The following is a 27144-nucleotide window of genomic DNA, read 5'->3' on the forward strand; positions in this document are numbered from 1 at the left end:
TATGGTGTAGCCAACTCCTACGGTGTAGCCGTCTAGCCAACTCCTATGGTCTAGCCAACTCCTACGGTGTAGCCGTCTAGCCAACTCCTATGGTGTAGCCGTCTAGCCAACTCCTATGGTGTAGCCGTCTAGCCAACTCCTATGGTGTAGCCTTCCCTGTGGCTCAGTTGGTAGAGCATGGTGTGTGCAACGCCAGGGTTGTGGGTTCGATTCCCACGGGGGACCAGTACAAAAAAAAAGCATGAAATGGTATGAAATGTATGTATTCACTACTGTAAGTCGCTCTGGATAAGAGCGTCTGCTAAATGACTAAAATGTATGGTCACTGTCACACCAATGACCACCGTAGGTGGTGGACAGACAGCACTAACAGATGTGGGACCAGGCTTGGAGGAACCACCCAGTATGACATTAGGTTAGTTGATCAGCTGGTGTTTATCTGGGTGGTAGGCTGGAGGCACAACAGGTCCACTGGTGGTAATCCCACTAATCTGGGTCACAGTGAAACGGACAGTCCAAGACCCATGGAGACACCAAACATTTATTTTCCTCCCTTTTTACAAAACGACATAAATACATGGCTTAAGGTATAGAACTCACTTCCAACACATCAGGGCTTAAATGGTTTTAAACAGAGAATTCTAGATTCTGAATTTCTGTCAAAATGGCTGCTCACCTACACTCAGTTTTATGAAAACATTGTTCTCCCTTCAATCCGGGTTGCTACATTACATGCTAACGTCCTCTTTAGTTAGGATCATTAACAAAAATTGTCAATGAGTGAGTATGTTTCGTTCATAAATAGAAAGAGCAATTGTAGGTAGAGCCAACTCACCTGGCTCCAGTTTAATAATCTTAACAGCAGCAAGCTCTCCCGTTTGGATGTTTCGAGCCTGAAAGAGAGAATAAAACATTTTAGAAAAGTGCTTGGGGATTGGGGAGCCAGTCACTATCCTGGTATTGCCAGCACCGTGCTCTACCGCCGGGAGCTACAGGAGCGCCGCGCTCTACCGCCGGGAGCTACAGGAGCGCCGCGCTCTACCGCCGGGAGCTACAGGAGCGCCGCGCTCTACCGCCGGAAGCTACAGGAGCGCCGCGCTCTACCGCCGGGAGCTACAGGAGCGCCGCGCTCTACCGCCGGGAGCTACAGGAGCGCCGCGCTCTACCGCCGGGAGCTACAGGAGCGCCGCGCTCTACCGCCGGGAGCTACAGGAGCACCGTGCTCTACTAACTGAGCCATGTCCTGTCCAGTGTCCGCCACACACACCGCGCCATGGTCCTGTCTGCCACACACTTTACTGCCACACAATGAATAGATCTCTCTAAAGTTTGCAAATTCCAACAATCAGTATGGTTGGTTTCATCTTCATTACTCAGTCCCTCCAGGATTTTGCAATTGCAAAATCAACAACTCCACATATTGTGCGAGGGCTTAAAACATCTGACCAATCACTGCGCTATTATTGCATAAACCAGTCAAATCATTGCAATGTTACCGCATAAACCGTCTAATCACCGCACTACGAAAAGACGGCTTGCAATTTTATCCAATCACCACACTTTTATTGCATAAAATCATTCAATCAAGCAAACTTTCCCTCGTCAGCGCATTTATGTCAAATTTGATAAAATCGTCACAATTCGCCGTGCAAAATGTCTGAATTGCCACAATAAAAATCTAACGTTTTTGGCATGCAACTAGCAAAAAAATTTAAAATATATTTTTTTAAAACACTACAATCCTGGATGGACAGATTACTAAATACCATTTATAGTCTCAGGACAACTAACAGACAGAGATAATGTAGATGAAAGTCTAGAGCCGACCACGATGTTACTAGCCCGGCTTCAAAATGTGTACTATTACAAAACACAAAAATGTCACCATCTGGCAGGCTAGATGAGCACATTCTCTACTAGCCTGGTCTGAAAAGTACTAGCCTCGGGCTAGAGCTATTCTTAATTTCCATCCCTGGATGAAACATTATAAAACTGTTACTCAAAAGAGAGAGAGACACAAGAGCTGAGTAATAAAACAACCAATCAAACTCAAGCTCCATGGGCTTACTTTCCTAGTTGCTACCTCACTCGGGTTTGAGACGTTTGTAAAACTTTCTATGCACTGCAGCAGACCAAAAGACATGGTTAGGGGAGGATCTTTCAGATCTTGAAATATTTCCGCTGTCAGTACAGCAAAGAACCCTCCCATTCTGGGCTCACGGTTAGACAAGGACCTGGTAATATTTCACTCTGCCACAGTCCTGCTTGTGTCTGGGGTGGGACTGTGTCTGGGGTGGGACTGCCAGAGATTAGAAATAGAGTGTCATTTAGGACTCAGCCCAGGGATTGCGTGTTCATGGCTCTCTGTGGGAGAATACCAGGCACTGCATTCCACCAGTGGCCTGCCTCGGCTGCCTGTGTCTACAGTGGGACTGGCCTGCCAAAGATTGCTTTGTGAGGCAAGGGTTCTACAGACTGGTTGCGTCGACTGGATCAAATTGGTAGCCTAGTCATCCATAGCAAATGGATAAAACATTTTTATTTTTTATTTTTTAAGTGAACAACTGTCTGTGATCCTGATTTGGACCTTGGGAACAGACGGGGAAAGTGTCTACTTTGTTACACTCCAATCAAATTTGATTTTTCACACACATTTTTAGCAGACATTATTGCAGGTGTAGTGAAATTCAATCCAATTCTGAGTCATTCAAAATGTGTTGTTGCTTTATGTGAAAACACACACACACACACACACACACACACACACACACACACACACTTCGCAGAACTGTGCCAGGAGAATGGGGAAATTGAAGCTGGATCGTTTGTAGCTCTCCCGTCCCCTACCAATCCATCTTACTTTCCCCACGTTACAATCAGAGATTAACGAGAGGTAGGCTGTAACAGTGTGATGCTTTATCACATGGTTACCACAGTGGGGGAAACTAAATACAACCTCATGAAAAATAGGTTCAAATAAAATAGGTTCAAATATGTGAAGATTTGCTCTCTGAATAGCAGACTGTGTAGGAGGCAGGTAACTCCTTCCACTGAGCCGTCAGAAAGCCCATCGGATTCCTCCTTCACAGTTAAAGCAGGGTACCGTTTCATCGTTATCATAGAATGATTATATAGAAATTGGCAATGTTCTAACAACTTTATCAGAACACATGAAAAACCTTCAGTTAAAAAAAAATAAAAAATAAGACATTGGATCTCAGTCTGTGTAGCAAGAAATAAAACAGGCTTAAGACTTCTGGCTACAATGTTGCTGATTAGGAGCAGTTCCACGATTACAGAATAATGCCGAGACTCTTGGAAAACGTATGTCAAAAAAAGATTCTTTGCAAAGCTGCTACACATGATTTATTTTTGCATTGTAATTTCAGAAAATGTCCATTATATAGAGCTCCTTCAGAAAGTATTCAGACCCCTTTGACTTATTCCACATTTTGTTGTGTTACAGCCTTAATTCAAAATGGATTAAATATAAAACAATTCTCTACCATCTACACACAATAGCCCAAAATGACATTTATTTGCACATTTATTAAAAATGAAATACAGAAACATTTAATTTATACATAAGTATTCACACCCCTGAGTCAATACAACTTGAGGCGACTACAGCTGTAAGTCAAAGAGCATTGCACACCTGAATGGTACAATATTTGCATATTATTCAATGAATTCTTATAGCTCTGTCAACTTGGTTATTGATAATTGTTAGAAAGACATTTTCCAAGTCTTGCCATAGATTTTCAAGGAGATTTAAGTCAAAACTGTAACTAGGCCACTCAGAATCATTCAATGTCTTCTTGGTAAGCATCTCAACTGAGTTAGGAAGGACGTCTATCTTTGTAGCGACTGGGTGTATTGATACAACATCCAAAGTGGAATTAATAACTTCATGCTCAAAGCAAAATTCAATGTATTTTTTATTTTTGCCCATCTACCAGTAGGTGCCCTTCTTTGTGAGGCATTGGAAAACCTCCCTGGTCTTTGTGGTTGAATCTTTGTTTGAAATTCACTGCTCGACCGAGAGACATTACAGATAATTATATGTGGTGTACAGAGATGAGGTAGTCATTCAAAAATCATGTTAAAACATTATTATTGCACACAGTGAGTCCATGCAACTTATGTGACTTGTTAAGCAATTACACTAATATATATACACACACACACACACACACACACACACACTACCATTCAAAAGTCTGGGGTCAATTAGAAATGTCCTTGTTTTTGAAAGAAAATCACTTTTTTGTCCATTAATATAACATAACATCAGAAATACAGAGTAGACAGTTAATGTTGTAAATGACTATTGTAGCTGGAAACGGCTGATTTTTTATGGAATATCTACATAAACGTAGAGGCCCATTATCAGCAACCATCACTCCTGTGTTCCAATGGCACGTTGTGTAAGCTAATCCAAGATTTATCATTTTTAAAAGGCTAATTGATCATTAGAAAACCCTTTGGCAATTATGTTAGCACAGCTGAAAACTGTTTCTATACCGTTGCTGACAGGTATATAAAATCGCGCACACAGCTATTCAATCTACATAGACAAACATTGGCAATAAAACGGCCTTACAATAGAGAACCCAGTGACTTTCAACGTGGCACCGTCACAGGATGCCACCTTTCCAACAAGTCAGTTCGTCAAATACTGCCCTGCTAGAGCTTCCCTGGTCAACTGTAAGTGCTGTTATTGTGAAGTGGAAACGTCTAGGAGCAACAACGGCTCAGCCGGGAAGTGGTAGGCCACACAAGCTCACAGAATGAGACCGCCGAGTCCTGAAGCAGGTAAAAAATCTGTCCTCGGTTGCAACACTCACTATCAAATACCAAACAGCCTCTGGAAGCAACGTCAGCACAATAACTGTTCATCAGGAGCTTCATGAAATGGATTTCCATGGCAGAGCAGCCTCACACAAGCCTAAAATCACCATGCGCAATACCAAGCATCGGCTGGAGTGTTGCAAAGCTCGCCACCATTGGACGCTGGAGCAGTGGAAAAGTGTTCTCTGGAGTGATGAATCACGGTTCACCATCTGGCAGTCCGATGGACAAATCTGGGTTTGGCGGATGCCAGGAGAACGCTACCTGCCCCAATGCATAGTACTAACTAGTTTGGTGAAGGAGGAATAATGGTCTGGGGCCGTTTTTCATGGTTCGGGCCCCTTACTTCCAGTAAAGGGAAATCTTAACACTACAGCATAAGACATTCTAGACAATTCTAGAGAAAATATATTTCACAGCAATTTAGATGGTACAATGATTTCCTTATCTATTCAGTGCTTGTTTTCTCACATAAACTGAAATTGAGCAAACAGTGTAGAATTTTAGCGACCAGTTAACGACAGAGCGATTTCCACTAGATAATTCAGCAACAAAGTCAGAATAGCTTTCCCATTTTGATGCCGCTCCGGCAGGGAGAAATAAATAGGTGAATATCACAGACAATGACAACACTGGAGGGTAAGTAATACTGTGAAACACTGTCATTCCACTATTATTGCAGATATATTATGAACATTTTCTGAAATTACAATGTCAATTATTTTTTAAATCCTGTGTAGCACTTTTAAGCAAGCCATACAACTCTATGCAGAAGGATATTCTCTCTCTCACAAAAAACACTTATAAAAAAACAAATGTACTTGAAGAACGGCAAAGTTAAGTAACAGAATGACAGTTTGTGCTGGCCATTCTGTTACCAAACTTCAGTGGTAAAACTCGTTCTTGTGAATAGAGTTGTTTGGTTGGTTTGACTTTGCAATCATTGGTTTTTGTTTGGCATACAAAATTCTGAGTCTCAGCAGCACTCTTACCATGGAATTGCCCTTAGGCTATGTTATACATGACTGAAGCTGGCCCATAAAGGAGGCTATATATCCTACATGACTGAAGCTGGCCCATAAAGGAGGCTATATATTCTACATGACTGAAGCTGGCCCATAAAGGAGGCTATATATCCTACATGACTGAAGCTGGCCCATAAAGGAGGCTATATATTCTACATGACTGAAGCTGGCCCATAAAGGAGGCTATATATCCTACATGACTGAAGCTGGCCCATAAAGGAAACTATATATCCTACATGACTGAAGCTGGCCCATAAAGGAGGCTATATCCTACATGACTGAAGCTGGCCCATAAAGGAGGCTATAAATACAACATGACTGAAGCTTGCCCATAAAGGAGGCTATATATCCTACATGACTGAAGCTGGCCCATAAAGGAGGCTATATATCCTACATGACTGAAGCTGGCCCATAAAGGAGGCTATATATCCTACATGACTGAAGCTGGCCCATAAAGGAGGCTATATATGCTACATGACTGAAGATGGCCCATAAAGGAGGCTATAAATCCTACATGACTGAAGCTGGCCCATAAAGGAGGCTATATATCCTACATGACTGAAGCTGGCCCATAAAGGAGGCTATATATGCTACATGACTGAAGCTGGCCCATAAAGGAGGCTATATATGCTACATGACTGAAGATGGCCCATAAAGGAGGCTATATATCCTACGTGACTGAAGCTGGCCCATAAAGTAGGTTATATCTCCCAGCTCCTGTATTTGGAACCCAAGACACTAAAGTGATAATGTGGTGGGCAGAAGGTTGAATCAGTAAATGAAAGCCTTGATTGGTAGGTGACTCACCACTCTAAATAAAGCCTTTACAAAATGTCACAAGTCAGCTAGGACGATAACCTGACCACATACAAAAAAAAAAAGTGTTTGATAACTAGGCCAGAGGTATACATTTCCCATTGACCTTAAGCTGCACAAAGAGTTTAAACAGCTAAAATACTTGATTATGTCATGAAGATGAGTATTCCCTGTGGTTCCCATTCAACTCCATTCTAAAAACACAAATGCTCCTGTAACACAAACTACTACTGACTGACAACAACAAAGGTTCTGCGTATTGAAACAAGGTGTTAGTAGGCTCTAAGAGTACACATAACCACTATACAAGCAAAACACATTGAGAGAGAATTGAACTGAACTATGGGGCCTGGAGGAGACAAACACAACCTTTCCAACTTAATGCGAGTCCTCTCGCCAGGTTTCAATAGGACTTAGTTATGGTATAGGGATGTCGTGTCTTCCTACAGGGTGCTTGCTTTGGTAAGACACGGGTCTAAATTCAGAAACACCAATAAAATCTGCTACTGCTGTTCATTCAGTTTGAAGGTAGATCGAAAAACAAACTAAAAAAATACCTTGTATACGTCTCCATATGTGCCGCTCCCAACTCGTTGAATAAGCTCGAAATCCTGCTGAGGGTTTTTTCTTTGTATTTCTCCACTAGGTCTTGGAAAGATATCCATGGCAGCTTGCTAACTGGCTGGATAGTTTAACACCTGGCTACTCCACTTTACATTTAGCAAGTTCACTTGTGCAAATTACACGTCGGTATCATTCGGTGAGGAGTAACGTTGTTACTTCAAGTGGTGATCATTTGGTTTTTCTCTGAAACTGCAGGAGTGTTGCTTCCAAGTCCAGCTTCTGGTCCATTTCCTGCCGTTTGGACAAGAGTAGAAAAATAATATAGTTCATAAACCTCTAGCTAATAAACAAAACAACCACAAGACATTTAACTATCAACGGTATTTGATGTCTGGCCGGCTAACGTTAGTTTGAGGCTAACTAACTAACTTACAAGCTAACTAGTTAGCTAGGGGAAAAAAGTTAGCAGAAACTATGGATTAATCATTGAATTTAGCTCTAGAAATACAATGATTAATCCTCTAACGTTAGAGAGTAAGTTAAGTGAGCTACTTAACACTGTAGTTAGATATCTACCAGGGTGATGTTTTTCAAAAACCTAGTTAAATTAACTTAGTTAAATGATCCAAACGTTACAGTAGCTAAACGGTTAGCTGGCTAACGAACGTTAATCCCAAAACAGTAGCTCGGTTGGTGAACTTACCGTTTACACCATATAAATTACACAAACGAAAGGCATATGTTAAAATGTGCCAATAGTTTGGTGTAAATTCCCTATTGTTCCAAACATAAATGTAATGTTGTGCTGGCAGCTCAGTCTCCCCTGAAAACAACGGCGAACAGCCACCTAGTCCACATCCTCCTGTTAACGAGATGCTACTAACTAGTGGAAAACCGTACTTTATCCGCCATGCATTCAACTCTAACCGGGACCTACCGAATTCACAACAAAACAATAACCACTAACATCATTTCATCGATTAAAATGCTTTTTGTTGTTGTTTAAATCAAGACGTATTTAATCTGTCTGTTAGATGGTGTGTAACTACCGCCACCTACAGATGTCAAGAAACAAGCAACTGGAACCACAACAAAAACGTCCAGGAAAACAAAACAAAACGAGAAACGTCGAAACAGCGCCACCTTGAAACGTATACAAATACTGCACACCCAACTCCCGTGGGCTTCAGCGTCCTCTCCTCTATGAGCATCCTCCTCGGTGTCGGTTTGTCAGAGGTCCTCCCGTTAACTCCCGGGTCTACATGACAGCCGCGTCGGTTCTCACGTACCGTCAAACAGAAAGGAACAACACCATGGCGAGAAACCGTAAAGACCGAGACAGCTGGGGTGAGTGGTTCATCATTATGAAGATGACTAAATCGGTCCTCTGTAGACGCACGTCATAAAGAGGGTGCGCTATTTAGCCTGTTTAATGTAGCCTGGGCTATAGGAGAGTCTCAGCAATGCAGCTTGATCAGATTGTTTCTGCGTCAATAATGATGGAGCAGTCGTTGTAATTTGCATGTTGTTGTCAGAACAAACCGTTAAAATCTATTGAATGCTCAACTATCGCAAAAACGCTGACCTGGATCAGACCCAACCAAGCCCGGTTCAGCTGATTAACTAATATAAACCCAGGCCAAGCGCCTATTCAATTCCCTCTAGTTCTACAGGCCAGTGGATCGTCTGTCTGAGCATCCCCGCACCCTTTAGAATGATTACTGCACAGAATAACGAACGACACCAATAAAAACACTATGCTAGAATTAACCAGTGTTAGAGAGATTTGATTTACAGGACTAGGCCCTTACACAAATACCTGTCTAGGGGGTATGGGTTAGCTACAGGGGGTATGGGTTAGCTACAGGGGGTGTGGGTTAGCTACAGGGGGTGTGGGTTAGCTACAGGGGGTGTGGGTTAGCTACAGGGGGTATGGGTTAGCTACAGGGGGTATGGGTTAGCTACAGGGGGTATGGGTTAGCTACAGGGGGTGTGGGTTAGCTACAGGGGGTATGGGTTAGCTACAGGGGGTGTGGGTTAGCTACAGGGGGTATGGGTTAGCTATAGGGGGTATGGGTTATAGGGGGTATGGGTTAGCTACAGGGGGTATGGGTTAGCTACAGGGGGTGTGGGTTAGCTACAGGGGGTGTGGGTTAGCTACAGGGGGTGTGGGTTAGCTACAGGGGGTATGGGTTAGCTACAGGGTGGTGTGGGTTAGCTACAGGGTGGTGTGGGTTAGCTACAGGGGGTGTGGGTTAGCTACAGGGGGTATGGGTTAGCTGCAGGGGGTATGGGTTAGCTGCAGGGGGTATGGGTTAGCTGCAGGGGGTGTGGGTTAGCTGCAGGGGGTGTGGGTTAGCTACAGGGGGTGTGGGTTAGCTACAGGGGGTGTGGGTTAGCTACAGGGGGTATGGGTTAGCTACAGGGGGTATGGGTTAGCTACAGGGGGTATGGGTGGACCTGAGGCAAACAGATGGCATCATCCTCAGCATTACATTTCACTCAGCTACTGTATGTATGTCGCTGGTTTCTGATTGGTGTTCATCTCATATCTGTTTTGATAAACACCAATTGTGCCATGTCGTTTGGGTCTGTTATCACATAGTAAAAATGAGCTTGTGTACAACCGTCATCATTAGACATACTAAGAGCCATAGACGTCAACACAACCCTGCTATACCGTCTATACTAAGAGCTGTCAGGTATTCAACATAATGTAGCCTATTGTGATAGCTAGAATGACTGGGTTGGAAGCTATAGAGTGACATAGAATGTATTTTTATTATCAAAGAGAGTTGAGCAGCAGTGAGCATTGACCCAGTACATGTACAGAGTAGACCTAGACTGCTGATGTCTGAAGCTGTTCTGGAGCAGGAGTCAAGGAGCAGCTAGTTTGGAAGTTGGGAGATGTGTCCCAAATGACACCCTATTCCCTATATACTGCACTACTTTTGACCAGGGGCCTATGTCTCAAATGTCACCCTATTCCCTATATAGTGCACTACATAACCGTGTGCCATTTGGGATGAGACCTTGATGTGGAGATACCTGTTATTTTAGGACAGGCTTTGCTTTGGCCTTTTTGTTTTGTTGTGAGATTTAAATAAATGCCCCAGTCCAGACCAGAGAAACATAGGATGACAGGACTGTTCCTTTATCACCTACAGTATTAGTCGGTTTTGTATTAATGAGACATGCTATGTTTATTATTATGTCATCTTATACAAATGCAGAAATAGAGCTTGGAGTGTTGTGGGTGATAAAATATATTCTTAGACAGTAGGAGTTCCATCTATCAACTATTCTCTGTGTTAACAGCCTGCTAACACTGCACATTACTTCAAGGGGAGAAAATGATTCAACGTTGACTATTGTTAACCACACACACACACACACCGAAAGATAGACAGCCACCATATCGTGACTGTGTGCTCCTCAGTCTTCTCCCTGTTAGCAGACTAGCAAGGATTTTGTGGCCTACACAGCCATTAGGCCTCTGGAGACTGTGAAGAGGCAGACTGAGTCACTGCCTTCCTGGAAAGGAAAGATATCTGTCTCTCTCTCTGTCTCTCTGTCTGTCTGTCTCGCTCTCTCTCTGTCTCAATGCACATCCTCTGTTCTGAACCAATGCTTAACTTGAATCATTAGTGGATTAAACATCTCGCTCAGCTACAGTATGTTGGTGTCCCAAATGGCACTCTATTCCCTACATAGTGCACTACTTTTGAACAGGACCCATAGGGTAGTGCACTATATAGGGCTCTTAGATCTCTGGTCAAAAGTACACTATACTATGCACTACATAGGAAATAGGGAGCCATTTCAGACGCACTTGAGAGAATTATAGGATGTGACATTTAAAAAAAATAATTGTACCTCCCCTGTCATGTGACAGGGTCCTTCACAGACAAAGCCACCTACGACTGGAGCTCAGAGGAGGAGGAGCCTGATGGAAGGGCGCGGCCCATCCAGGTGCTTGTTGTCAAGGAAGACCACACCTTTGAGTTGGACGAGGCGGCGCTGAGCCGGATCCTATTGGCCGAAGAGGTCCACAACAGGGAAGTGGTGGCCATATCTGTGGCCGGGGCGTTCCGCAAGGGCAAGTCCTTCCTCATGGACTTCATGCTGCGTTACATGTACAGCCAGGTGAATTCAAAGGTCATGCTTGTGTAAATGATGGGGATTGGTAACCTCACTCCTCAGCTTGAAATGTCTCCATCCATGTTGCGGCAAATGCTATCTTTTTAGTGGCGAAGTTGGCTAAGACATTAGGAAGGTCACTTGTGTTTGTGAGACAGATGTCCAGAGGTCCAGTCTCTGTGTGAGCTGGTGAGGAAGGAAACAATACTGTGAAATGACGCCTGTCACACCTGGCTTTTGGGATTAGCTTGTGTTCATATCTCTTGACCCGGCTATGACCCATCCTTCAGTGTGTAAGAGACAATCTGTAATTAAACTTTGCGTCACTGTTGCTGCATTGACATAATGTGGTGATTTAAGGTTATGGTGCGTCTTACTGTTTTAAGGTTTGTGACTAATATGGTAGCAGCAGGATTGGTCCAAGAAGCTTGGATCTGTGTTGTGTTTCTCTCCTGAATCAGTCTGTATCTAATCTAATGTCCCCAGGCGTCTGAGGAGTGGCTGGGGGAGGCAGAGGAGCCTCTGACAGGGTTCTCCTGGAGGGGTGGATCTGAGAGGGAGACGACAGGGATTCAGATCTGGAGCGAAGTCTTCCTGGTGGACAAGCCAGATGGACGCAAGGTATCAGATCCTCAAATTTGACCTGTATTCAAGGGTATGCGTCCCAAATGGCACCCTATTCCCTACCTAGTGCACTACTTTAGACCCTATTCCCTATATAGTGCACTACTTTAGACCCTATTCCCTATATAGTGCACTACTTTAGACCTTATTCCCTACATACTACACTACTTTAGACCCTAATCCCTACATAGTGCACTACTTTAGACCCTATTCCCTACATAGTGCACTACTTTAGACCCTATTCCCTACATAGTGCACTACTTTAGACCCTATTCCCTACATAGTGCACTACTTTAGACCCTAATCCCTACATAGTGCACTACTTTTGACTCAGAGCCCCATGGGTAGATTCTGTATAATGACTATAGTTAGAGACATTGTTTGGTCCATGTTGATCAGGGATGGGCCCGCTCAGTGGAACTCAGTCAGGGTCTTAACTTACTGTTGTGACTTTATAATAGTAGAATAAACCAGGTGAATTTCTAAATGTGGTTGTGCATCATCAGTTTTACTCTTGTTGTCAGTCACTGAGAGTCACTTAATTAGCTCATGTCAGCTAGCATGTTTTTAGATTGGTAAGTTAGTCTAGCAGCCAGCTACCTAAACCTGTAGTAATTATGTAAATAGTTCTCTCCTCGCCATGGCAAAATGTGTAGAATTGCAGGAAATGAACAGTAAATCTTCAGTTTTGTCTCTCCAGTTAAACTGTAACAACATTAACACTGATGAATGAAGAGTTCTGTTCTCCTGTCTCGTCCCCCAGGTGGCAGTTCTACTGATGGATACCCAGGGAACGTTTGACAGCCAGTCAACGTTGAGGGATTCAGCCACTGTGTTCGCACTAAGCACTATGATCAGCTCCATGCAGGTACAATACAGTGGCTTTGGCCCCTAACGACCCCACTGTTTTAACAGATACAGTGGCTTTGGCCCTAACGACCCTACTGTCTTAACAGATAGTTGCTTTGGCCCTTAACGACCCCACTGTCTTAACAGATACAGTGGCTTTGGTCCTTAACGACCCCACTGTCTTAACAGGTACAGTGGCTTTGGCCCTTAACGACCCCACTGTCTTAACAGATACAGTGGCTTTGGCCCTTAACGACCCCACTGTCTTAACAGGTACAGTGGCTTTGGCCCTTAACGACCCCACTGTCTTAACAGGTACAGTGGCTTTGGCCCTAACGACCCCACTGTCTTAACAGATACAGTGGCTTTGGCCCCTAACGACCCCACTGTCTTAACAGATACAGTGGCTTTGGCCCTAACGACCCTGTCTTAACAGGTACAGTGGCTTTGGCCCTTACGACCCCACTGTCTTAACAGGTACAGTGGCTTTGGCCCTTAACGACCCCACTGTTTTAACAGATACAGTGGCTTTGGCCCTAACGACCCTACTGTCTTAACAGATAGTTGCTTTGGCCCTTAACGACCCCACTGTCTTAACAGATACAGTGGCTTTGGTCCTTAACGACCCCACTGTCTTAACAGGTACAGTGGCTTTGGCCCTTAACGACCCCACTGTCTTAACAGATACAGTGGCTTTGGCCCTTAACGACCCCACTGTCTTAACAGGTACAGTGGCTTTGGCCCTTAACGACCCCACTGTCTTAACAGGTACAGTGGCTTTGTCCCCTAACGACCCCACTGTCTTAACAGATACAGTGGCTTTGTCCCCTAACGACCCCACTGTCTTAACAGATACAGTGGCTTTGGCCCCTAACGACCCCACTGTCTTAACAGGTACAGTGGCTTTGGCCCCTAACGACCCCACTGTCTTAACAGGTACAGTGGCTTTGGCCCTTAACGACCCCACTGTTTTAACAGATACAGTGGCTTTGGCCCTAACGACCCCACTGTCTTAACAGATAGTTGCTTTGGCCCTTAACGACCCCACTGTCTTAACAGGTACAGTGGCTTTGGTCCTTAACGACCCCACTGTCTTAACAGGTACAGTGGCTTTGGCCCTTAACGACCCCACTGTCTTAACAGGTACAGTGGCTTTGGCCCTTAACGACCCCACTGTCTTAACAGGTACAGTGGCTTTGGCCCTTAACGACCCCACTGTCTTAACAGGTACAGTGGCTTTGGCCCTAACGACCCCACTGTCTTAACAGATACAGTGGCTTTGGCCCCTAACGACCCCACTGTCTTAACAGATACAGTGGCTTTGGCCCTAACGACCCTGTCTTAACAGGTACAGTGGCTTTGGCCCTTACGACCCCACTGTCTTAACAGGTACAGTGGCTTTGGCCCCTAACGACCCCACTGTCTTAACAGGTACAGTGGCTTTGTCCCCTAACGACCCCACTGTCTTAACAGGTACAGTGGCTTTGTCCCCTAACGACCCCACTGTCTTAACAGATACAGTGGCTTTGTCCCCTAACGACCCCACTGTCTTAACAGATACAGTGGCTTTGGCCCTAACGACCCTGTCTTAACAGGTACAGTGGCTTTGGCCCCTAACGACCCTACTGTCTTAATAGATACAGTGGCTTTGGCCCCTAACGACCCTACTGTCTTAACAGATACAGTGGCTTTGGCCCTTAACGACCCTACTGTCTTAATAGATACAGTGGCTTTGGCCCCTAACGACCCTACTGTCTTAACAGATACAGTGGCTTTGGCCCTTAACGACCCCACTGTTTTTGAACTTAAATAAAGACCTTGACAACGGTAGATGTTCTGTGCCAAAAAACATGTTGGAGTAGAAAAGTTGAATCTGGTTTCGCAGGTGTACAACATCTCCCAGAACGTGCAGGAGGATGACCTTCAACACTTACAGGTACAGTAGACGGATTGATTACATCACCTACATTATCACTGACATCTTTCACTGTGGAGAAATTCAGATAGATAATGACTCTAAAATTAGCTGTTTCTCTGAACACTTTTAAAATGCCTGATTGTGATCAATGTTGATTATTTTCTTTTTTTCTTTCTTCTCCTCTCTCTTTTGTGGTGTTTTTGTAGCTCTTCACTGAATATGGCAGACTCGCTATGGAGGAAACTTTCCTTAAACCATTCCAGGTAGGACATTCTCTCCTTTCTGTTATTCAGTGCAACCGGACTGACCACTGCGCTGACGTTCGTGAAACAGAATGTGAGCTCGCGAGATCAGGGTGGTTTAACGAGGCTGATCTAGTTTACCAGAAGACTAGTTTAGATCAGGCTGGTTTAACGAGGCTGATTAAGTTTACTAGAAGGCTGGTTTAACTCAGGTTGGTTTAACGAGGCTGATTCAGTTTACCAGAAGGCTGGTTTAACGAGGCTGATTCAGTTTACCAGAAGGTTGGTTTAATGAGGCTGATTCAGTTTACCAGAAGGCTGGTTTAGATCAGGCTGGTTTAACGAGGCTGATTCAGTTTACTAGAAGGCTGGTTTAACTCAGGTTGGTTTAACGAGGCTGATTCAGTTTACCAGAAGGCTGGTTTAACTCAGGTTGGTTTAACGAGGCTGATTCAGTTTACCAGAAGGCTGGTTTAGATTAGGCTGGTTTAACTCAGGCTGGATTAACGAGGCTGATTCAGTTTACCAGAAGGCTGGTTTAGATTAGGCTGGTTTAACGAGGCTGATTCAGTTTACCAGAAGGCTGGTTTAGATTAGGCTGGATTAACGAGGCTGATTCAGTTTACCAGAAGGCTGGTTTAAATCAGGCTGGTTTAACGAGGCTGATTCAGTTTACCAGAAGGCTGGTTTAACGAGGCTGATTCAGTTTACCAGAAGGCTGGTTTAACTCGGGTTGGTTTAACGAGGCTGATTCAGTTTACCAGAAGGTTGGTTTAACGAGGCTGATTCAGTTTACCAGAACGCTGGTTTAGATCAGGCTGGTTTAACGAGGCTGATTCAGTTTACCAGAAGACTGGTTTAACGAGGCTGATTCAGTTTACCAGAAGGCTGGTTTAGATTAGGCTGGTTTAACTCAGGCTGGATTAACGAGGCTGATTCAGTTTACCAGAAGGCTGGTTTAGATTAGGCTGGATTAACGAGGCTGATTCAGTTTACCAGAAGGCTGGTTTAGATCAGGCTGGTTTAACGAGGCTGATTCAGTTTACCAGAAGGCTGGTTTAACGAGGCTGATTCAGTTTACCAGAAGGCTGGTTTAGATCAGGCTGGTTTAACGAGGCTGATTCAGTATACCAGAAGGCTGGTTTAACTCAGGTTGGTTTAACGAGGCTGATTCAGTTTACCAGAAGTTTGGTTTAACGAGGCTGATTCAGTTTACCAGAAGGCTGGTTTAGATCAGGCTGGTTTAACGAGGCTGATTCAGTTTACCAGAAGGCTGGTTTAACTCAGGTTGGTTTAACGAGGCTGATTCAGTTTACCAGAAGGTTGGTTTAACGAGGCTGATTTAGTTTACCAGAAGGCTGGTTTAGATCAGGCTGGTTTAACGAGGCTGATTCAGTTTACCAGAAGGCTGGTTTAACTCAGGTTGGTTTAACGAGGCTGATTCAGTTTACCAGAAGGCTGGTTTAACGAGGCTGATTCAGTTTACCAGAAGGCTGGTTTAACTCAGGTTGGTTTAACGAGGCTGATTCAGTTTACCAGAAGGTTGGTTTAACGAGGCTGATTCAGTTTACCAGAAGGCTGGTTTAGATCAGGCTGGTTTAACGAGGCTGATTCGCCAGAGCAGGAATTATTTAGGTCCTTTTTACTTTGGTAGCTTCTTGCTGTCAGAGACTTTCCTTGCTAATGCTTTGCCACTGCACCGTAACTTAGTGAAGCCATGTCTGTATTGTTCCAGTCCATGATATTCCTGGTCCGGGATTGGAGTTTTCCCTACGAGTTTGGCTACGGGCAGGAAGGAGGCATGAAGTTCCTGGAGAAAAGACTCAAGGTCAGAGGTCACAGATGAACAATGATTATAGTGGTTCATATAAAGATAACAACAAGAGTTATATTAACACAGTGTCGTTACTTGAAACTGAAAGGCTGCTATTTATGCGACATGATCATGTTAGTTATAATAATGATAATGATGATAATAATACTAATAATAATACTGATGATGATGATAATGATAATAATGATGAAGCTGATAATGACAATGATGATACTGCTGATGATAATAATGATGATGATGATAATAATGATGATAATGATAATAATAGCGATGATGATGATGATAATAATGATAATAATAGCGATGATGATGATAATAATAATAATAATATTGATAATGGTAATGATGATAATGATACTGATAATAATGATAATGATGATGATGATTAATAAACATAATGATGATTATTATAATAATAATGATTATAATACAATCAATAATGATTAATGATAATAATAATGATTATAAAGATAATGATTATAAGGATAATGATGATAATAGTAATATAATTAGACATTTAATCCAAACAAACATACAGATCCCTCTAATCCTCTGCAGGAATTGAACCCATGACCTTGGATTTGGTAGCAGTACCCTGTTACCAACTGAGCTTGTGTTTGTGTCTGTGGTTATGTGGTTGACTGTCTGTGTTTGTGTCTGTGGTTATGTGGTTGACTGTCTGTGTTTGTGTCTGTGGTTGTGTGTCTGTGTTTGTGTCTGTGGTTCTGTGGTTGACTGTTTGTGTTGGTGTCTGTGGTTCTGTGGTTGTGTGTCTGTGGTTGTGTCTGTGGTTCTGTCTGTGGTTCTGTGGTTGACTGTCTGTGGTTCTGTGGTTGACTGTTTGTGTTGGTGTCTGTGGTTCTGTGGTTGTGTGTCTGTGTTGGTGTCTGTGGTTCTGTGGTTGACTGTCTGTGGTTCTGTGGTTGACTGTCTGTGTTGGTGTCTGTGGTTGTGTGGTTGACTGTCTGTGTTGGTGTCTGTGGTTCTGTGGTTGACTGTCTGTGTTGGTGTCTGTGGTTATGTGGTTGTGTGTCTGTGGTTGACTGTTTGTGTTGGTGTCTGTGGTTGTGTGTCTGTGGTTGACTGTTTGTGTTGGTGTCTGTGGTTGTGTGGTTGACTGTCTGTGTTGGTGTCTGTGGTTGTGTGGTTGACTGCCTGTGTTGGTGTCTGTGGTTATGTGGTTGTGTGTCTGTGGTTGACTGTTTGTGTTGGTGTCTGTGGTTGTGTGTCTGGTTGACTGTTTGTGTTGGTGTCTGTGGTTGTGTGGTTGACTGTCTGTGTTGGTGTCTGTGGTTCTGTGTTGTAGATCTCTGAGAACCAGCACGAGGAGCTGCAGAACGTTCGTAAACACATCCACTCCTGCTTCACCAACATCTCCTGCTTCCTGATGCCCCACCCCGGACTCAAAGTGGCCACCAACCCCAACTTCGACGGCAGACTCAAAGGTACAATACATATTTTGTCATCTTGGTGGTCTTAAAACAAGCACAACACACTTTGTGACCACAAAACACAACAGACTAATCCCATTGATGAATTTAAAGCGCACAGCACACTATAGTTTGAGGCGGCAGGTAGCCTAGTGCTTAGAGGGGGGAGGCAGGTAGCCTAGTGGTTAGAGCGTTGGGCCAGTAACCGTTGTTGGGACGGTAACCGTTGGGCCAGTAAAGGTTGTTGGATCGAATCCCCGAGCTGACAAGGTAAAAATCTGTCGTTCTGTCCATGAGGACGGTAGGCCGTCATTGTAAATAAGAATTTGTTCTTAGCTGACTTGCCTAGTTAAATAAAAGTAAATAATAATTAAAGTTAGATGTTCCTTTGATGCGATTTCATTTTACAGGAACATGACTGAAGTTGTCACATGACAGGAAGTGTGTTTTTGTTTAGCCCTCCTATTTGGTTAATGCATATGGTCGCTGGTTCAAGCCCAGCTCGAGACAGGATAGGCACAGAAGTAACATGGTTACGTACCTACCCTACCATTCATCTAATCTCACTTCTCCCTGACCCGTGTTTAGAGATCGACCGTGAGTTCATCAACAACCTGCAGATCCTGGTCCCGTGGCTGCTGAGTCCCAAGAACCTGGATGTCAAAGAGATCAACGGCAGCAACATCACCTGCAGAGGCCTGCTGGAGTACTTCAAGGTCCGGGGTCTTCGATTTTTAGCCTGGTTCCAGATCTGTTTGTGCTGTCTTACCAAGTCCTATGGTTGTTGTCAGAAGTTAACAAGACAGCACAAACAGATCTGGGACCAGGCTACTCGAATTTAAATACGGTTAAAAAATGTGCATCAATCGATGTTCACAATGGAGTGATTGCTTCAACCAACCAGTGAAAATAATGTTATTGAAATGTTAAGTAATGTAGGTGTTTGTTGATGACGATTCCCCCCCCCACTACCCAGGCATACATCAAAATCTACCAGGGGGAGGAGCTGCCACACCCGAAATCCATGCTGCAGGTAACAATGTCTTGTGTTGTATCTTTCTTCCATCATTATAATGCATTATTACCTGATGAATCTAACCGTGTGGTGTTCCTCAGGCCACAGCAGAGGCCAACAACCTGGCGGCAGTGGCAGCAGCCAGGGACCTGTACAACAAGAAGATGGAGCAGGTGACAAGGCAGGGCTGTATTCTGTTATGGACTTATCTCCAATTCTAATGCTGCTGCCTACCTGAGACCTACTGTTGTCCCAGAGACCTACTGTTGTCCCTGAGCCAGAGACCTACTGTTGTCCCTGAGACCTACTGTTGTCCCTGAGACCTACTGTTGTCCCTGAGACCTACTGTTGTCCCTGAGACCTACTGTTGTCCCAGAGACCTACTGTTGTCCCAGAGACCTACTGTTGTCCCTGAGACCTACTGTTGTCCCTGAGACCTACTGTTGTCCCTGAGACCTACTGTTGTCCCTGAGACCTACTGTTGTCCCTGAGACCTACTGTTGTCCCTGAGACCTACTGTTGTCCCAGAGACCTACTGTTGTCCCAGAGACCTACTGTTGTCCCTGAGCCAGAGACCTACTGTTGTCCCAGAGACCTACTGTTGTCCCTGAGCCAGAGACCTACTGTTGTCCCCGAGACCTACTGTTGTCCCCGAGACCTACTGTTGTCCCCGAGACCTACTGTTGTCCCCGAGACCTACTGTTGTCCCCGAGACCTACTGTTGTCCCAGAGACCTACTGTTGTCCTCTCTCCCCAGGTGTGTGGTGGGGACCGGCCCTTCCTGGCCCCAGCAGAGCTCCAGGCCAGACACAGTGACATCAGAGAGGAAGCCCTCCAGGTGTTCCGTGGGGTCAAGAAAATGGGAGGGGAGGAGTTCAGTCGACGCTACCTGCTACAGCTGGAGGGAGAGGTATGTCACAGGAAGCACAGGTGGGATCTGAACCCCCTGTCTCTCGCTCGGAAAACCAACATCTTTCTTATAACCATTAACCCAAAAGGAAATTCCCTCTTTTGTGTTATGTTACAGGTGGGATCTGAACCCCCTGTCTTCCGTTGGGGTTGTTGGGATAGCGCTCTACCTACTTTGCACACCTTTGACCATTGTTCTTTACAAAACTGTTCAAGCTCTGTTAAATTCCTGGCGGAGCATTGATGGACAGCAATCTTCAAGTCATTCAATCTCTAAGTAATTTATTCCTTAGCCACACCACTGTAGCTTTGACTGTGTGCTTCGTTGTCATGTTGAAAGGTGAACTTCTGTCCCAGTTTCAGCTTTCTCACAGAGGGCAGCAGCTTTTCCTCAAGGACTTTTCTGTACATTGCTACATTAATTTCCTGTTCTATCCTGATCAGAAACTTCTCCATAACATGGTGCTGCCACCACCATGCTTCACAGTAGGGATGGTGTTCATTGGGTGATGTGCCATGTTGGATTTGCGCCAAACGTAACGCTTTGCATTCAGGCCAAAAGGTTCAGTTCTTGTTTCTTCAGACGACTAAACTTTTTGCCATATTGCTAAAGAATCTACTTTTAGTGTTTTACTTTTTTATATTTTTGTTTCATCCTTCAAACAGGATTCAAGGTGGGCTTTCTGGAGTAATGGCTTCCTTCGGGCTACGCTACTATACATGGCAGACATTGTTGTCACGTGCACACTGTGACCAGTCGTGGAAATAAAAACCTGTAGCTCTTTCAAAGTTGCCATTGAACTCTTAGTAGCCTCTCTCTGATCAGTCTCCTACTGACTCAGTCATCCAGGTTGGAGCGACGACCTGATCTAGGCAGGGTCTCGGTAGTGCCATTACACCTTCCGGTTCTTAATAATCGTCTTTACCAAGGGATATTCAAGGGCGTTGAAATTGTTTTATACACATCCCCTGATCTTGGCCTTAACACAACTTTGTCCTGGAAATCTTTTGAACGCTCCTTGGTGCTCATGGTTGAAGTGTCTGCTTTGCAATTCACTACCCAGCAGAGGGACCTTTCTTCTTCTTCTTTGGTATTATGGCGGTCAGCAAGCAAACAAAATGTTCTAACCTTGTTACCCATTAGAACTTCCCCACTAATAGAAGGAACCTACAGGAACTGCTGAATTTATCCTGGAATCATGTAAATCACTCAAATGTAATACAGATGGATGCTAATTCACTCAGTGTGTGAAGGTGATTGATGAAGGTGATTGGTTACAGCCAAGCTCATTTAGGATTGCTATTATAATATTACAAGTGGGTGGACACTTATCCAACCAAGGTATTTGTTTTTTATTGATATAAATAAATCTGAATATGTTTTTCACTTGGAAGTTGTCGGGCAGAATGTGTAGATCAATGACAAAAATAATATATTTTAATGCATTTTAATTTCAGGCTGTAAACCAACAAAAGGGGGAATATTTTGAAAGTGGGTGTAGACCTTAGATAGGCACTGGAACCATTCAGGGGCCAGTTGACTGGAACCATTCAGGGGCCAGTTGACTGGAACCATTCAGGGGCCAGTTGACTGGAAACAGAATAAGCCTTATCCTGGACTATAAAGCATTCAATGGAGATTCTCTAGAGTTATCTTTTTTCACCCAGGTCTAGGTTTAGGGCTCGATTCAATCTGTAGCGCTGAAGAGCCGTGCTAACAGTGCGATTTGAAATGTTAAAGGCGGAGTCTGCATAGAAAAAACCTGTAACAGTCATCTGTATGCAGATGGCACTGTTTTGTATGCTATTGCTCCTACATCTGACCAGGCTGGGCTTCTGGACTGACAATAAATTGATGTTTTAAAAAAAACCTACAGATGAGCTAGTTAAGAAGCCGAGAGTTAAGGTAGGCTTATTCTATAGAAATAGATCCTTCCCTAAACAGCAGGAAGCAGATTGTAGGTTCTTTACTATGGTGACGTCATTTATGGGAATGCAGCAGCCGCTAGTCGTAAACCTCTGGATGCCGTCAACCAAAGCGCCCTTCTTTTTATCACAAGTGACAGTTTTAATACGCATCACTGCATCCTGTATGGAAAGTTTGGCTGGTCCTCATTTAATGTCCTGTAGATCACTTCATTAATCCTTCTTTGTTTAAAAAGCTCTACAGCACAAGCTTCCGACCTCGCTACGTTGTTGAAGTATAAAGACATGTGTGACAGAACACGTTGGTTAACTCTTGAGGTTCCTCAGGTCTCCAGCGAATTGTGTAGATACTTTTTTTTTTGTTTGTTTTGAAGCGGGCCCACTTCTGGAACAATCTGCAGATCTCATTAAAATGGGATGTTCTGGTGCCGCTCAGGTAGTTTAGAGTGCTGATTGAGGACCTAGTAGCTGAGATATGTAACTTTTCTTTATGATTGTGTTTTTTTTCGCGTATTGTATGTCTTGTATGTCTGTGTATTGTGTTCACAGGGCTCACCTGGAAATGAGACCCTCTGTCTCAATGTTGACTTCCTGTTAAAATAAAAGGTCTAATATGTACATAAAATGAAGACTATGGGTCAATCGGAAATTACCTTTTAAATTAGAATTCTGCTGTTGCGCGGCAGATTGAATGGACGACCCCCCCCCCCTTATTTCTAGAGTAGCATTATGGTCAATCCCCTATAACCAACTCTGTTCCAGGTGGACGAGGTGTTCAACCAATACATCAAGCACAACGACTCCAAGAACATCTTCCACGCCGCCCGCACCCCGGCCACGCTGTTCGTGGTCATCTTCATCATGTACGTGGTGGCGGGGATCACGGGCTTCGTGGGGGTTGACATCATCGCCAGCGTGTGTAATATGATTCTGGGCCTGGCGCTGATCACCCTGTGTACCTGGGCTTATATCCGTTACTCCGGAGAGTACCGAGAGCTGGGCCAGGTCATCGACCAGGTGGCTGGAGCACTCTGGGACCAGGTAGGTCCCCAGACCTGGGCTATGCCCAAATGGTATTTTAGTGTATTGCCAGGGGTATGGGTGTCCATTTTTAGGATATTCACAGCCTCATACTTCACCCCATCCATTGAGTCAAATCGCACTCCTTCTTGAAGGGATTGACTCAAAAGGAGGAAAAGGAATGACTCAAGGAAGGTTTGAGGCTGAGGATGTCCTAAAATAGACACCGTACATGCTCTTTATGACAATGTGCGTTATCATATCGATGTGTGTACCATAAAGTGATTAAAAGTTTATGGACTCTTAAACCCTAAGGATCCTAAGTTTTAACTACAGATGTTGTGTATAAGTAAGTGATAAAGCATCTAAACCACTAGGTGGCGACATAACACATTTTACTGTGTTGAACAATCTGGAAATAATCACAACTTGTTGTCTTTAGAGTTTGAGCTGAAGAAACATTTCATATTACATTTGATTTATTTGTCTAAGACCTGTGTTTATGTTTTTCCTCTGTTTTGCAACAGGGAAGCACAAATGAGGTGAGTGGGGAGTTGGGCTCTCAAATCAGTCAGTGTTAGGCCATAGAGGTAAAAAGAACTTCAGATGGATAGAACTAGTTTATCCATAATGGTACAGATGCTAAGATAAGTCCTCTTTCTTATCCATCTCTATGGTATAGGCCTACTGGGTGTATCAATCCATCTCTATGGTATAGACCTACTGGATGTATCAATCCATATCTGTGGTATAGACCTACTGGATGTATCAATCCATATCTGTGGTATAGACCTACTGGATGTATCAATCCATCTCTGTGGTATAGGCCTACTGGATGTATCAATCCATCTCTGTGGTATAGGCCTACTGGGTGTATCAATCCATCTCTGTGGTATAGACCTACTGGATGTATCAATCCATCTCTGTGGTATAGGCCTACTGGATGTATCAATCCATCTCTGTGGTATAGACCTACTGGATGTATCAATCCATCTCTATGGTATAGACCTACTGGATGTATCAATCCATCTCTGTGGTATAGGCCTACTGGATGTATCAATCCATATCTGTGGTATAGACCTACTGGATGTATCAATCCATCTCTATGGTATAGACCTACTGGATGTATCAATCCATCTCTGTGGTATAGGCCTACTGGATGTATCAATCCATATCTGTGGTATAGACCTACTGGATGTATCAATCCATATCTATGGTATAGACCTACTGGATGTATCAATCCATATCTGTGGTATAGACCTACTGGATGTATCAATCCATATCTGTGGTATAGACCTACTGGATGTATCAATCCATCTCTGTGGTATAGGCCTACTGGATGTATCAATCCATCTCTGTGGTATAGGCCTACTGGATGTATCAATAACTCTATGGTATAGGCCTACTGGATGTATCAATAACTCTATGGTATAGGCCTACTGGATGTATCAATCCATCTCTATGGTATAGACCTACTGGATGTATCAATCCATCTCTATGGTATAGACCTACTGGATGTATCAATCCATCTCTGTGGTATAGACCTACTGGATGTATCAATAACTCTATCCATCTCGAGCATTCCAGTATTGGTTAGTCTGAAACACACCCTCTTCCTCTTCTGTAGTTCACATGTTCTGTAGAAGGCTAAATGTTGCCTAGGAAGTACCGTTTCTGTATCTAGACACATTCGGAACAACGATCTTAAGCATTCTGACAATGATTTATTTTAAAATGCCCCCCTTCCTATTCTTGGCCAGATAGTTACGATCCCTCTTTCCTCCTCCTTTCTCCAGGCACTGTATAAGCTGTATAACGCTGCAGCCAATCACGGGCACCTGTACCACCACGCATTCTCTGGTCCCCAGGCCCCCGAAGAGGGGGGGGAGGTCCCTGAGAAGCCCACCAGGAAGAGGAACTGACTGGGTGATCTGATTGGCTAGAGCACAGCAGGGACTGCTGGGTACCTCTTAAGTAGCATGATGGACAGAGAGGAGGGGGAAGCTGGGGCAGCAGGGGGAAGCATCCTCATCCACAGGGCACTCTTTTACTATGGTATTGGCTGGAACAGTCCAGCGAAGCGTTCACTATTTTAAATCCAAATGTGGACAATGTAATGTCCCAGAGGCAGTGGCACAATCTCCCTTTGAACTGGGGGTGCTTCCCCATCAACAATGGGGATTTTCACGTATCATTGTCCATCATTTGGAGAACATAGGTGCCAGTAGAGTAATTTATAGTTTACGGCAGATTTAAATTGGTCTTACGTCAGATAGGGTGACGAACGACAGTCTGCAACTGGTAGTTTGGCAACGTGTTCCCCTTTAGAAAAACGAAGCCATCTGTCTGAAGACAATGCTGCTGATTTCCACAAATAGGAGTTTACCTGATGATGCCATTTTGAGGAGAGAGGTTTAAACTGAAGTTCACCTCTGACCTGTAACTGACTGGTGGGTCATGTTTGATCAAGTTTGGTGATTTTTATCTAAGAAACGTATACGATGGCAGCATCCCAAATGACACCCTAATAAAAAGGGAACAGGGTCCCTTTGGGTCGCAGAAAGCATCTTTACATATTTTCATCAGCATGGTAAAATCGTCAGTGTCTACCATTTTAGTCTCTCCACTCTTATCTTCAGTCTGGTATATTTGTTAACATGTTTAGGGCTTGTACTTATCCTGGCACTTTAAAAGGAAAACTCCACCCAAAGACTATCTTTTGGTATTTGTTTCATTAGTCCATTGTTGACATAATCCTAAAAATGTTTTGCTTATCAGCGATCACGTTTTACAGATATAACTTTCAAAATACAGAAATCATCCCTGTGTGATGCATTCTGTATCATATGAAAAATACAGGGATGATTTCATTATACGGGATGGTTTAGTTAGTTATTGAATCTATGGGTACTGTGTGCCAGTATCGTGTATCTACAGTTTCATGCAGCATTGTCTTCCTTCGTATGCGGCTGACACTAGTTTACATGACGTCAGAGCGTCATGCTGTGCACACAGAATTAAAATATATCTTATTGTATCTCAAAATGGTCACAAATTTAGACTGGAAAATAATTCACTGGCGGAGACATGATAGTTGTAATTCAAGTAGTGGAAATACTCCCCAACACTGAGTTAGTTATGGGATAGTTCAGTAGACAGGAACCAGAGTGTAATTTGTGATGAGATCAAAACAGCCTTCAACTAATAGCACAGGGCTGGGTAGAAGTAAAGAGTTCAAAGTTCACACTATCTATTATATGTATGTATCACTTCATATTGGTCTGCTTCCTGCTCAGTTTTGGTAAATAAATGAACTTCAAAAACAGAAATTGTATGATCCTTTGAACTGGTGTGGCCTTTTTGTGGGTGGAGGGATGGCTGTGGAAAATAGATGTTCATCCATTGTACAGAAGAGAGAAAGACAGACTGTTGTTGTTGGTACACATCGAATGTTCTAGCAAATCACTAGAACATTCAGAATGAGTTTACTGGTCATTCATCTAGGAAGCCTGGTTATGAAATATCTTCATAGATCCCCTCCCCCTCTTACTAACCTGGTTATGAAATATCTTACATTTTTTTTACATTTTAGTCATTTAGCAGATGCTCTTATCCAGAGCGACTTACAGTAGTGAATGCATACATTTCATACAATTTCATACATTTTTTTCTGTGCTGGCCCCCCGTGGGAATCGAACCCACAACCCTGGTGTTGCAAACACCATGCTCTACCAACTGAGCTAACGTGGGCGAGTTGATCTTAATAGATCCCCTCCCCCTCTTACCAGCCTGGTTATGAAATATCTTCATAGATCCCCTCTTACTAGCCGGGGTTTGTACGGTCTTGCCAACTCCTGTAGTCCTGGTCATGCAGCTGTGACCGCAATAGTTGGCAAGACGGCACAAACAGATCTGAGAGCAGGCTATGGTTGGGAAAGATGTCCATCTCTCTCTCCTTCTTCAGGCGATCTGTCTGTCTGG

The 27144-nt window shown here is 43.8% G+C and overlaps 2 protein-coding genes across 3 annotated transcripts in view; one reads left to right on the forward strand and one right to left on the reverse strand.

Moving 5' to 3' along the window:
• LOC115161898 (mitogen-activated protein kinase kinase kinase kinase 5) overlaps nt 1–8416 on the reverse strand; it is a 105965-nt gene extending 97549 nt beyond the window's left edge. For both annotated transcript variants that reach the window (XM_029712715.1, XM_029712714.1), the window contains exons 1-3: nt 7960–8416; nt 7250–7547; nt 836–893 (exon numbers count right to left, since the gene is read on the reverse strand). In XM_029712715.1, coding sequence (XP_029568575.1) covers nt 836–893; nt 7250–7357 — 166 coding nt within the window. In that variant the 5' untranslated portion in view covers nt 7358–7547; nt 7960–8416. The remainder of the gene's footprint in view (nt 1–835; nt 894–7249; nt 7548–7959) is intronic.
• A 23-nt stretch (nt 8417–8439) lies between these two features.
• LOC115161902 (atlastin-1) lies at nt 8440–26492 on the forward strand. Its single transcript, XM_029712720.1, has 15 exons — nt 8440–8603; nt 11152–11402; nt 11883–12017; nt 12784–12888; nt 14755–14805; nt 14994–15050; nt 16765–16857; nt 18170–18308; nt 18882–19009; nt 19270–19326; nt 19410–19481; nt 20066–20218; nt 22906–23184; nt 23691–23705; nt 24960–26492. Exons 1-15 carry the CDS (start codon nt 8519–8521, stop codon nt 25083–25085), a joined length of 1746 nt encoding a protein of 581 aa, XP_029568580.1. The 5' UTR covers nt 8440–8518; the 3' UTR covers nt 25086–26492.
• Nucleotides 26493–27144: the final 652 nt, after the last annotated feature.

Source organism: Salmo trutta, chromosome 25 (assembly GCF_901001165.1).
Source record: "Salmo trutta chromosome 25, fSalTru1.1, whole genome shotgun sequence".
NCBI classification, from domain to species: Eukaryota; Metazoa; Chordata; class Actinopteri; order Salmoniformes; family Salmonidae; genus Salmo; species Salmo trutta.